At 36.8% G+C, this 14,178-nt stretch overlaps 1 protein-coding gene across 1 annotated transcript in view; it reads right to left on the bottom strand.

Moving 5' to 3' along the window:
* LOC108967887 (protein dachsous) overlaps nt 1-14,178 on the bottom strand; it is a 245,508-nt gene that overhangs the window by 193,453 nt on the left and 37,877 nt on the right. The window contains exon 2 of the mRNA XM_018931550.1: nt 11,642-13,754. Within this exon, the coding sequence (XP_018787095.1) occupies nt 11,642-13,564 (1,923 nt within the window). The 5' untranslated portion in view covers nt 13,565-13,754. The remainder of the gene's footprint in view (nt 1-11,641; nt 13,755-14,178) is intronic.

Raw genomic sequence — 14,178 nt, 5'->3', positions numbered from 1 at the left:
AATGCTATCGACTTAATTTCCTTAGGTAATCATGTAGAGATCATTGACACGTAAAAGTAATCACAAAGTTAGCGAGTTAGAATCGACAAAAGAGAGAAAACTCGCTAAAGAGGTAATACCGCTAACTTTATAAACTCATTTGTTATACTTTCGCAACAAAGTTTCTAAAGGGAGTATTATAGTTTTGTTCACATAACGGTTGTTTGTAAGTCCTAAATCTAAAAGGGTCAGATATAGAGTTATATATACCAAAGTGATCAGGGTGACGAGTAGAGTTGAAATCCGGATGTCTGTCTGTGCGTCTGTCAGTCTGTCCGTCCGTCCGTGCAAGCTGTAACTTGAGTAAAAATTGAGATATCATGCTGAAACTTGGTACACGTATTTCTTGGCTCCATGAGAAGGTTAAGTTCGAAGATGGGCAAAATCAGCCCTCTGCCACGCCCACAAAATGGCGAAAACCGAAAACGTTTAATTTGTGAAATTTGGCATAAAGGATCGCATTAGGGAGGGGAATATTTGGACCCCTACTAAGTTTTTGTACATATATCGGATACTACTATGGCTATGTCAATCAAGCTCTGCAAAGTTGTTTCATTCAGGCATTTCCATATACAGTTCAAAAATGGAAGAAATCGGATAATAACCACGCCCACCTCCCATACAAAGGTTATGTTGAAAATAAATTATTATTATTAAAAGTGCGTTCACCGACTAACAAAAAACGTCAGAAACACTAAATTTTACGGAAGAAATATCAGAAAGAAGCTGCACCCAGGCTTTCTTTAAAAATTGAAAATGGGCGTGGCGTCGCCCACTTATGGACCAAAAATATCTCAGGAACTACTCCACCGATTTCAATGAAGTTCGATAAATAATAGTTTCTTAACACCCTGATGACATGTACGAAATATGGGTAAAATCGGTTCACAACCACGCAACCAATGATGATAGCGGAATAGAACTTTACACAAATACGGTATTTGATGCGAGAGTATAAAATGTTCGGTAACACCCGAACTTAGCCCTTCCTTACTTGTTTTTATTTTAGTTCAATTTGAATGTGTTGACTATTAAAATGGAAAATTACAGTTAAAAGAGGTAGCAGATAATAATAACAACAACTACAAAGCCAATATCATATTATATTATATGGTATAAACAAAAGTGTATATTACGCAAGGAACGTTCCAAAGTAAACAGGACTTTAAAAAAAACAGAACAAATGGTTTTTTCGGAAAAATCTATTTATTTTATTCGGTCCAAAAGCATCTTGTATAAGTGTTTTAGCTCGTTAACCGGTATGGCCGCCAGTATGTCGGTGCAAGCCTTTTGAGTGGCCTCTACGTCTGCATAACAAGAGGAGTGGGTGATGGTTAAAATGTGATTTTTGATCAAGTAGTCGCCCTTTGAATGTTGGATTCTGTGCAATTTTTGGTCGTCAGACAATTTGTGCGGAGCAAAAAGGGAACACACCTTTAGCAAGCCCAAATATTCGGTAAAAATGTGATCGATGTTTTGGAGATGTTCAATTCCATTTCCATGAATTTAAATGACTTCGGCTAATTTTTGATGAATTCACGCACAGTTTCGATGGAATTTCCGGTGATCAAGGATTTTGATTGGTCCGATGGATTGACCGTCCTTTATGTCTTCTCGACCACTTTGAAAACGTTGAAACCACTCGAGCACTCTGCTACGGGACAGGCAATCATCACCATAAACTTGTTCCATAAATTGAAACGTTTCGGTAAAAGTTTTACCAATATTAAAACAAAATTTAATGTTGGCTCTTTGTTCGAAGCTCATTTTCGCACCGATAACATAAACATACTGACACTTAGAAGGCAATAATTTCAGTTCCAATCAATGAAATGCCATGAAATTTTCACTGGCCAATCGATAAAGATAGTAGATTATAACGCACCAGTCGACAAATAGATGGCGCCACCAGGGAGCGGCAGATTAGAAAAGTCATGTTTGCTTTGGAAAGCAACTTGTAGTATAGTATATATAAAATTATGCCTACTTTTACAATACTTTCTCTTTATACCCGCAACTGTTTTCGTTTCTGATCCTGCAACTTTGCCAAAAGTGGCATATATCAATTTTTCCAGTCTTTTACTGCACACTCCTAGCAGTTTCATACTTAACCCTAAACTTCAAATTTCGGCAACAACTAAAAGGACTTAAGCAACAAACATGCGCGCTTTAAAGTATTTCCTCTATTTTTGGTGCGTTAAAAGGGCAGCTGAGCGGCGAGTTACCTGCTAGATCTAATGCCGTGCTCACATTTCAATACATTGGCTCACTTTGCTGTCTCATTCGTTTATTTGTTTGTTTGTTTCTTGCCGCCTAAGCAAACGGTGCGGGCCTAACGCTTTCAAGAGTCGCAGCAGCACATGTGCCTAGACTTGGACCAACAGCCGAGCGAGTGAACAAAACAAACGCAATCAAGCAAGCAGTAACCAAAACCGGCTTATTCGCTCGATTGTGCGCCAGCAGCGAGCCAACGCGACCACTCAGACGGCCAGCCATGATTTTTGCTGACGTTTTGCTTTGAACAACAAACCGTAACTATATATAATATATACGTGTGTGTGTAGAGCAGACGTGAGGGGTGTGCAGAGTGTGCTGTCTTGAGTATTGAATCGAAGGAAAAAGTAAAAGGGAAATAAAGAAAAGAAAAATACGAAAACACAAAAAACAAGCAATCAAACGAATAATAAAGTGACAGGTTAAGGCACATAAAGAGGTAGAAGGCTGAGCTGTGGGGAACTATGAGCGAAGCAGTGTGGCAACCAACCTGTTCGTTGCTGTATTTGGTAACAGGCAACTACCGCTAAAGGAGCAAGCTGCTGCATGCCTATGCGAGAGTGTTGGAGCGGAGAGAGTAAATGCAAGTAGTGAGAAACAGAGATCGAAGAGATAAAGCGTATTGGTTAGCATATGTTTATGGTGCAACGGTGTGGTGAGTTTTTATAATTTGAGCCATGAAAAGAGAGTAAGGAACAATGTGTGGTTTAGAATAAAAGAATATATATTTTTATAGAAAAGAACTTACACATTTAGGTAATTGTATTTGTTTTTCTGAATATTTAATTATATTTGAACTACTGAAATTCTCAAGTAATGAAATTTTTTTCCTTGCATCAGAAATATCAAAAAAACTATAACTTTCAAGTACAAAAAATAAAAAATATATTACTTTTTTCTTTTTGTTGGAAATAGAATATATTTGCAGTAATATTTCGGTAAATTAATATGTAATTCAGAAAACAGTAAATTTTCAAATTTCTTCTTTCTAATTAAGCTTTTTAGTGTCTTTAACAGTTTAAATTTGAGACCTATTTAATATATAGAAACTGTTATTGCATATATATCACAAAAATCGCCCATTACAATCAATGATTTTGGCTCATAATTTAAAACCCTTCCAGCAGGTCTGTATATACGCATACTTATTGCAAGAGCATTTCGCGTTGAGAATACCTCAGAAATCACAATATTACAATATATGTATATATGTATGCTCTGTAAATCATTTCGTGTTACACACACATACTTTTATTTACTTATTAACTACGGTCGCTGGTTGCCGCCTTTATCACTCGCACTCTTTATTTCTCATTTTCTAATCGATTTGTATTGCTGCTTTGTGCTTGGGCAACGCTTGAATAGCTCTACACGGCTTTCGAGCTGCGTCGAGTGGTTGGCTACTCGCCAGTTTGCGCGCTTGTCAGCTGCTTGTTGTTATTGTTTGTATGCGCCTAAGTGGCATTGTAGTGGTGCAATCGACACACGTACACAAGTGAGTTGAGCAGAAGAATACGTGAAAAGTGGCAAACAAAAATATTTTCCTTTTTATTATGATATCAATATGCGTCTGGAATTCTTTGGGCCAACAAATATAACAACAACATCCACAACTCAGTCAAATGGCAGCGAATAGTAGCATGTGAGCGAGTGCGTTTAGTATTTTGCCCTTCAAGCGCACTTATATATTTATTTATGTCCCTCTGCAGTACACATACACACGCACACATACTATATAAACTAATATTTAGTTTTGTGTGATTTTGTGAGTGAGTGTGAGTGGCATTGGTATGTAATCGGCAAGTGGGAATTGTTGTGGGAGTAAATTACAAATTGCCCAAACAATGCTGGCAGCAACATCAACAGCAAGCACATTTCTTGCCTCACTCGCTCACACGTACTCACACATATGACACACTTACGGCTCTGAATGCTTCCCACATTTGGTTTTTTTGTTTTTTTTTTTGTAGAATGTCTTAACACTTAAGTGTACTACGTGAATTGTAACAGCAGTAACAACAACAGCACCAGCAGCAGCAACAATTGCTAGCAATTCCAGTAATGCATCGAAATGACAGCAACAATATTATTAACCACACACATACATACATACACATAAAAAGGCATACATGACCACAATCTTGGTCGTGCCACGTCGTGCTCCTTTAGCAATCGCTGGTGGTGGGGTGGCGCGTTGCACGGTGCAAGTGCCGCAACATGTAATTCTATGTAATTTCGTGAACCGCACTGCACCAAATTGAACTCAACTCTTTTGCTAAGTTCTGTTCTAAGCGAAATTGTACGGCAGCGTAGTGGCAAGTCAATGAAACTATTTGCGGTGTTAGAGCTTGAACTTGTTGTTGTTGCATTTGATGGAAATGTTTCACAAGCAAATCTACGTTTTTTTTTTTTGTTTTGTTTTTTTGAAATTTACATAATGACTTGCTTTTAATTCTAGCACTGTGAACTATCCACTTCCTTCCAATGCGGCGGGTTTAAATACATGGCAAGTAGCTCGCTTAAATCTTTTGTTTGATTTTCGAAGCGATTACCGTGAAAAGTTAAGAGTTTAATCGGTGGAATTTAGGTTTAGACAGGGAAAAATTTGCGCAAAAATAGTTGTTAAGGTAAACACTCATTGTCAATCACTGAAAGGTCCTTCTATTCTTTTTTCATTTTAAGATTTTTACACTACAGAATTAAAGTTAAATTCCAATCCCAGCTTTGGTTAAGAAAGCGACCGTTAGTTTTAAGTCGTTTTAAGTGAGTTCAATCAGTAAAGTTTCTAATGTGCTTTTTTTTTTTTTTTGTTTTTTATCAAAATTAGGCTCAGGGCGCTATTGTGGTTAAATTTAGTATTACATAATGATGTACATTTTTTTGCAAGAATTCAAAATTTAAGCTAATTATCTAGTATAATTCAACGTTTCAGAAATAACATATTAGGAAATTTTTTCAAGTTTTGAGAAGAAATACAAGCGTTGAGTCGAGTGAAATTCTAACAAAACATTATGATTTATTCCTTGAAACAATCAGAAATGATATGATTTACTACTCATAAAAAAAGATAGTCTTCTATCTATGCACATGAAGTGCGGAAGAATGTCTTATGGTCTCAAAACCACAATTTTTTATACTAACAGTTGGATTATCTTTGAACTCGGAACTAATATATGTTAATACGATTTGTAGATAACTTAGTCCCGCATGGTAGATTTGAGAAAAGTTTACCAAAATCAGGATCTAATGTGGTTTCGATTAGACCATGAGACCTACTTTAATTAAGGCTAATTAAATGTTTTAAACTTTTAGTCGGAACAAATTTTTTGTGTGCGGTTCTGACCATAATAAGTGGTTAAAACTGTCTTAGCGGCACAATTTTCTAGAAATATCTACCGAAGATAGCGTTATGTTGAAATCCAAAATTTCACTTTCTACAGAAGCCAAGAGATATTTAAAATTTATACGAGGTTTCGCGTCTCTTACTCAGAAGTACATTCCTTACACTAAAAAATATTGCTACTGTAAAATAATAAATAAATCAAATAAATTTTCAAAACCATTGAAAAATTTTCAATACATTCTCCGTGGTGAAATTTTGCCAACCCTTTGGTAAAGAATTCCAGCTAGAAAGCTGATACTTGTTTTTTGGAATGTCCTAAAATTGTTTGAAGAATTTAGCATATGGTCCCAGTGCAAAAATTTTCAATTAATTTTTTAATTCATTTAGTTGGAAACGACTTACGTAACTTTTTTTTATTTACGGCTCCAAACAAAGTCGATTAGGAATGCCAGAGCGAAATTTTTCAATACATCTTCAATTACTTTGATATTTTAAATATTTTCTATGAAATATTTAAGGTCATCACATTAAGTGTAAAAACATCAAAAAAAAGGGTTTATCTTCTTTTTATTTTTTTCTCCATGTGATGATGAGAGAAAATTTAATCGTTTTGTTATATTTTACTGAAGCTCAGATTTTACATAACCTACCTTACCGTATACAAACTATATAAAACACATACCAAAAAAAAAACTGTAAATGCATCATGATAATGTAATTTAACTAATCAATGAATAGTTAAAAGAGGAGAACTTAGTTTAAGCTTATACGCAATGTATTATATACGAGCCGGATTTGGTCTGAATTGTTTGCATTCCCAAAAGATATATCTTTCCTTAGGCAAAGAGCGATGATACAGATATTTAGAAGAATAAAATCAATTGAAGTGACTGAAATAGCAATGGTTTATTTGTTTTTGGATATGCGTTTAGTTACTATGTACTTATATATACATAGATATGTATTTATAACCGCCAACGGACGCACTCAAAAGCGAAGTTCTAATTTCAAGAATGCCGAAAACACTGAATTACACGAATTATTATGATTCGCAAGCAAAATTATATTTCCATAGAATTCTGCATCCCGCAAATCATCATGTTCTTCAGCAAGGTGCGCGCACATGCATGCATACGTACATATATACAAAAGTAATATAATAAGTATAATAATAACCAGCAATCACCGCTGATCGCCAGACAAATATAAAATAAATATATACTTATGCGTACCGAAGAAATGCGAATATAATTTTGAAGAGAATAAAAAAGCCAAAAGATATGTGGCAAAAGATATGTAATCAACGGGATCAATTATCTTTTGCATTTGGTGAAATTAACGCAAACGACATACGCAAAAATACATAAATAATAAAAAAAAAAAAAAAAAAAAAAAAAAAAAAAAAAAAAAAAAAAAAAAAAAAAAAAAAACGCAGAAACTAAAACAAGAAGCAAACCTGCAAAAACAACACTAACGCAACAAATGGATCGTAACGTCCGAAATCAGCAACTAGCCTGCCGAGACGCGCAATGCGCATGCGAATGAGCAATGTCTGCACGTACAGCACAGCGGCAACGCCAAGAGCCAGCCAGCAATCGAAAAAATCGCACGAAAATGAAATGGAATAACAGCACTTGCAGTCAGCGCAATTATCCCCATTCGCCGAAATTCCATTCGCAGCTGCCCAAAAGGTGAGCGCAATTTGTACGTCCCTCGACCGCGGCACATTGCAGCCGAAGCGCCAAATCGGATGCGGCATTGAGCAACGACGACTGCAGATGCCAACGTGACGTCCGTTGCCAACGCATCAGGTCATCACAGTGATGCTCCGGCGTCGGGAGCAGCGACAATCACAATCATTACAGTAGCAACAAAAACAATATGCTGTAACACCGACAACGACAACAACAGCAATGCCAAAAAATATGAAGTGGGGTATAAACGGTAGCGTTCGGCGAATATTCTTGTGCGCATGCACATTTCTATTTGCCATTTCGGTTGTTGTATTCAGTGTGTTTTTGTTGTTCTTCTTTTTCTTGTATGCCCAAGTTTTGGTTACCAATATGAAGGTTTATTATCATTTCTGCTAACAACAGTGTCGTGCTGTTGTCTGCTGCCAACAAGTCAGCAACAAATCAACTTCAACACAAAAGTGTAGAAAAAACCCCATAAAACCTTCGACAATGACAAGCAGTTGAAATATGTCTTCGTTCTCACTCGTCTTTGCTCAGTTTTTGCTCTCCCTATTGAGATTCGGCACGCGGAACTCAGTTAGGGTTTATTTTTTCGAACGGTTCTTTTGTGGTATACATTTCGGAAAAAATCTTTTAATTTTTATTGTTCAGGAGTGGCATATATTCACCTCAGAACTCCTTCTTCTTTATTACTAAAACATAATTATTCCATACGATTATTTGGCATAAAATCCAGCGATAAAAAATTGTTACATTATTTATACGTTTTATATCCGAACACCAGGATACCGAAAAAACTTAGGCGCAAAGCAGGCATCCCATATAAGTATCATGTCCTTATTATTTGTAATCCAGCAATTTTTTTCATTTCCCATTTATACTATGCTTATATGTATTGCCAAAGATATCTAAAAGACCTGTGGCTCTTTCTTCTTGCCTGTGCTCATTCTACGCAATTTTGCTTTAAGACATCCAAGAGAGCTCCACTTTATCGAAATTACTTAACTTTTCAAAATGCCAAATGAACTCGTCATGTGTCCTTATCTTTAATAATCATCTCAAAAATTGCAGCTTACCTTAAACTTTCTCTTAAAAACTCTTCGATCCCATCCTGTTTCTTAAAGCAATGTATTATCCTGAAAAACTTATCCTTCATACACCATCATGTTCGGATTTTGTAGATTTAATTGTATTATAATATTGCATTACATTAACATCGTTTTTGGAGATATTTAGAATATTTTCAAATTTGTATTTTGAAGTATATGTATACATTGACAGCCCTATATTTAAAAACTAAAAATGAAGGCCTATGCTTACCCATAAATGTCAACCAAATAAATATATCTATACTTTTACCTGGAGCGGTTTATACCGACTCGACAAATACTGCACTGTACTGTTGACACAAACATCCTTACATAACAAAATTTATTCGTCAAAGTTTTTTCTGTTAAATACAGTATTTTCGCTTCTTTATGCGATTTAGCTTCGCTTTGGAATTCAAAAAATCCAATAAAATGCGCATTAGTTCTGTAGCAACCTTTTTTGATTTGCTAACACGACCACAGCGGGGTATATTTGATTGTCCATCTATTGTTATTACTCTTGTTCTTCTCAGTCCAGCACATGCTACACTCTGATACTCGACCGACTGCTGAATAGCGTGCAAAACGCTTCTAAGTTCCTTAAGCGTGTTTTTCAAAGTTTTAATGGCTTTGGGTGACTTCCTTTTGCTTTCGTATTTTCAGTGTTTGTTGCCCAATCAATCGCCCTTTGCGTGAGCCAATTCTACATATTGTATTCCCAATAATTCTATTGTTATTATCTACATTGTTGTTTTTCTGGTTTCGAATAAATTTCTTTTCGCAAATCTCTGTTGATTCACATACATTCTGCGTGACTTTTTCGCGTTCGATTATGCGTGTTCATCTATTTCGGCCAAGACAAAGTTAATGAAGCGTCGAGGTTTGAGTAGAGAAATAGTTCATTGTGGAAATATGGCATTTAAGGGCAGAATAATTTTAATGAGCGTGACTTTAATTGAACTTTGTGCTTAACTAGTTATTGAGGGCAACGTAAGGTACACATTAATCATTAGAGTAATTAGGTGAGTCAGTTCGAAGTTAAGCTCTTCTTGGGAATAGGGTTTGGGTAAGGTTAATGACAATTTGGAACTCAATAATCGATTTAAGCTCCATTTATTTGTTGAATCTAAAGGTCACCGTCAATGTTCATGAAAGTCTAAACATACTCGTAATAGTTGTATTAGTTAACATGACAAGTTGATTTCTCAACTCTAGATTCCAGATGGTAAAGTAAACTTTATGTTATTGTGTCATTAAGATCACTGGATTAATTAATGAACATCTTGCTCTGATCAAGAAATTAAGATATGGTAATAAATTTGAACGACTGAAAATTTAACTCAACTTAAAAACTTAAAATTTTATTAAGAATGTATAAATTAGATTATTTTGCGTTATTCCGTGGGGATTAGAAAAAAGTGCGTGAGGTTGTCATCCCAACGAAACTTTTTATAAAACAAATTCTAATCATTAACTACTGCTGCCGAAAATATTTCAAGAAACCACTAACTGTCTATCTCTATAAGTATTGCAAAATTGAATTTCATATAGTTTATAGAAAAATAGTTTATTACAATATCGATATTCTAATAATCAACGTTGTTTAAAAGGCCCCACAGTTCAAAATATCATTCAGTTAGTTGACACCTATTTACTTCTTTATTATCTGGGATCGGCATTGGAGGAGGTACCGATAGTATTGTCGCAAAAAATGCTAAAAGAATCCTGAACGATGACTACTCTACTTGAACCTAGCAGCTGAACTCCACTTGGAATCGGAAAGAACCAAAACTGGTATATGCGTGGCTTATTGGCCTACCAGATTAACATAACCTTACATTTGACGGGAGTATATTAAATTAGAGTTGTCAGCTGTAAAAAAACTAACTAATATTTATGAAAATGGCTCAATAATGTAATATTTACTTCAAATAAAAAGTAGACTGTTTATACCACTCAACACAACAACATATTTGATCTGCATATATCAGTACAACTAGAAATTTAAAAAAACAACTCCTTATTTTCAATACCTATGAAATTGCAGTTTCTCGTTAAACAGCAGGTCTTAAAATTAGTTCCAAACTAGTTCCAGAAATAGTAATTCAGACAAAATCTCCAAATCATAGCTGATTTTTTTCAACTACTTCACATTTATTCACAAGTTTTGACTCAAAGTTCATTGGCATGCGGCAATTTCACGCCTCTTTAACCATATCCCTCACTAATTTGCACGAATATCTTGCGGGTCAACCAGAGGTCATATAACGAGCAACAAACAAGAAAAGCACATCGTTGGTGTTATGTTCAGTGTTGTGAACACTTTACGGTACTCTGATGTCGCTACAAAAAGAAAATGAGCATGTAATCAGTTGATGATGAATGGATTAAAACACAACAGCAATTTAGTAGTGAAAAACAAATAACACCCACGGATCGGCAACGAACGTAGCATAATGCCAAAACAAAGTGTACAGGCACTTCAAAATTCTTCAAATTACAATTTTATCTGCTTGATATCCACTGAGTGCATTCTTCTGTAAGTACTTACGCACACAAACTCCGCTATATGCTTAGAAGCGAGATCTAACAGACAAATGTCATTTGCTCGTCACATTTGGTTGTGTTATTGTTGGGTACATAGGATTAGTGTTAGATATTCCGAAAGATAGCGACTGAGTTTTCACATCAACTTTATATTGCTTTTCGTAGATTGATGGACAAATGAGTGGCCAGCTACATTTTATTTTTATATGCCCATTTTTAGTTATTTCTTTCGTTTTTCGTTCGAGTTTACTTAAGTACTTTTTTCCTTCAGCATTTTTTTACCCCGTCGTAGGTTTTTTGTCGCTTGACACTTTAAAGGCTTAAGAGGTTTTAAATGTTAAGTCTGAGTTTTATTACGCCCAAAGCTAATTGCGTGGAAATAATGGTAAAAGTGCAAGCGACCAGGCGAAAATTCACCAAGCCGATCGACGAATCTGCTCAACAAATAATTTAAAATGCCCACGTGAGGTACAAACAGTTAAGAGATTTCTAGTAATCAAGACGCTCAACCGGCAATGACCGGTTCGTTCTTCCAGCGGCGTAGAACCATATCCGGCGACGGTTTGTCTATCGATCTGGTTTTGCTCGCAGGACTAAGCTCTAATGTAACTAAGGCAGAGACATTTTGATTACAAAACATTGTTTATATCACTTACCTTGAGAATACAACGTCCGACCGGCTCGTTCTCAGCTACTGAAACATTGTAAAAACTTTGATCGAAAATCGGTTCATTATCGTTGACATCATGTATGGTCACTAGTATTGTAGCGGTCGACGAAAGTGGCGGATGGCCATTGTCTTTGGCAATGACCGTAAGCTGTGGCACCGGTTCGGTTTCGCAATCGATATGCGCGCGCGTGGTAATCAAGCCTGTATGCGAATCGATTTGAAACCATTCAGCATGCGTTTCCGGCGTATCGGCAAGCGCGTAAATAACCGCGGAATTGTTTCCTTCGTCACGATCAAAAGCGGCTACCTGCAGCACGGATGTGCCCGGATCAGCGACTTCCATCACATTGGCGTGATACACTTCGTGCTCAAACTCAGGCGCATTATCATTGATGTCCGTTACGCGTAAATAAATAGTTTTTGAAGCATGTAGTGGTGGCGTACCATTATCTGTTGCCACAACGCTTAGCGTATAGTTTGACTGGGCCTCACGATCTAGCGGCTGTGAGACGATCACCAAATAGATAATGTTATCACGTGTATTCAGACCAAAATGTCCATCACCACCGTTGAGCGTAACATTTACATTCGAGTATTCAGCCTTCGAATCGGGATCGTTGACAGAGATGCGGGCAACGATTTCACCAGGTTTCGCTGACTCGGAGATCTTAGGGGTGGCGTCGTCACTCAGAAATATTACATTGATTGTTGGCAGATTGTCATTGACGTCAGTAACACGTATGGACACAAAGGCGGTGGTCTCCAACGGCTGTTCGCCGTGATCTTTCGCCACCACAACGAGTTCGTGCAGCTCCTTAGCCTCAAAGTCCAAGGGTTTATTGACCGAAATCAAGCCGGTTTCTGGATCTATGCGGAACATTTTGTCTTTATCACTCTGTCGTCGGTTGATCGCATACCCTACAAGTCCGTTTTCATCTGCATCCGTATCTGTGGCAAAAACTTGCAGCACGCTCGTACCAACTGTGGCATTTTCGGGCACAGTGGCGAAGTAACGACTCTGATTGAAAATTGGTTGATTGTCATTGACATCTTGTATCGTTATGTTCACAGTCATCTGTCCACGCAAAGGCGGGCTGCCACCATCCAAAGCTTCAATCACCAAACTGTAGGCTGGTGTCGTTTCACGATCGAGAAAACCGTTAATTTGCAAATCCAAATACAGCACATCATCACGCTCGCGATGCGACGATAAACGAAACGCATTATTCACATTGCCCGACACGATATTGTAGCGCTGTGTATTATATTGACCCAAATCAAGATCTCGTGCTGGATTCAACGTTCTTTTCACATCGCGCGGCGTATTCTCGGGAAATTCGATATTCATTACCGGTTGCGGGAATGTCGGCGCATTATCATTCTCATCCAAGACACGCACTACAACCCGCACATTTTCGCCACTTAACGGTATGGCTACTAAACTGTACGATGCACGAGTCTCCCGATCCAAATACACTTTAGTCCGTATCTCACCGGTCGTATGATCGATAGCCAGATCGGTATCCACGCCACTACCCGGTACCGGCACGATTAGATATGGCGGACCACTATCGACACCATGTGAGAACTCACCGATAAATCCAATCTGATGACCGATCGGCACACCTTCGGATACCTCCAGTTCTCGCACATGTTCGGCTGACACGCTCGCGACAAACAGATAAATCGTTAAAAGTAAGCTGTAAGCGTAAAATGCGAACTGTTTTTGAGTGCGGGTGCTTTTGTGAGTATTCAAGTTGGTGCAAGATTGAACTCTGTTGATGATTCTTCGCGTAGTGTTATGTTCAAATTTATGCGCATTTGTAACTGTTTTCAAGCTTATCACGTCAAGCTGTTGTACAACTCTTCCTAAGTTGCACATTTTCATATTTACCTTAAATTTTACCATTTTGAAAGCAGTTCTTCGTTCCACCTGTGCTGCTCGCCGAAGAGCAGCTCAAGGGGACGTTTTAATGTACGACTAAAGGTACTAGTGGCGACTAGCACATTTTCTATAGCTTGTTTATATTTGTATATGTCTTCATTATGATGTTATCCCAATAGAAGAGGGCCGCTTATGACATTATAGGAAATTGAATCTGAAATTAAGAGAGAATTTTAATTATTATACACTTTTCAAAAGAGTTTCAGAGTTTAAATTTTTTTCAAAATTTTGTTTTAATTTAAAAACAAAGTAATTGAGGCATCGATTTTTATGAAAGTAAATTTTGATTACAGCGACCTTATTTCATTTGCCATGAAATATTTTGCTCCCTATTCAAAGGGGGACTGTACTTCTTTTCAAAAATATACTTTCATCGAAATATTATTTTAGTTAACGGTATTTCGTAACTGCAAACTTCAGCACAACAAAACAAAAAAACGAATAAATAATTACGGCGAATTTTTATTTGTATTTATTTATTTATTTATAAAAACGAAACAATAATACAATTACTTTTCCGCGAAAAGAAGAGCACTGGCTGCCAGGACCTTCGGCTCGCTGATGTAAATATAAAATGT

Source organism: Bactrocera latifrons, unplaced genomic scaffold (assembly GCF_001853355.1).
Source record: "Bactrocera latifrons isolate USDA-ARS-PBARC rearing strain unplaced genomic scaffold, ASM185335v1 scaffold_101, whole genome shotgun sequence".
NCBI classification, from domain to species: Eukaryota; Metazoa; Arthropoda; class Insecta; order Diptera; family Tephritidae; genus Bactrocera; species Bactrocera latifrons.
Note: the sequence above shows the minus strand (reverse complement) of the source record. Positions and strands in the feature narration are given on the sequence as shown.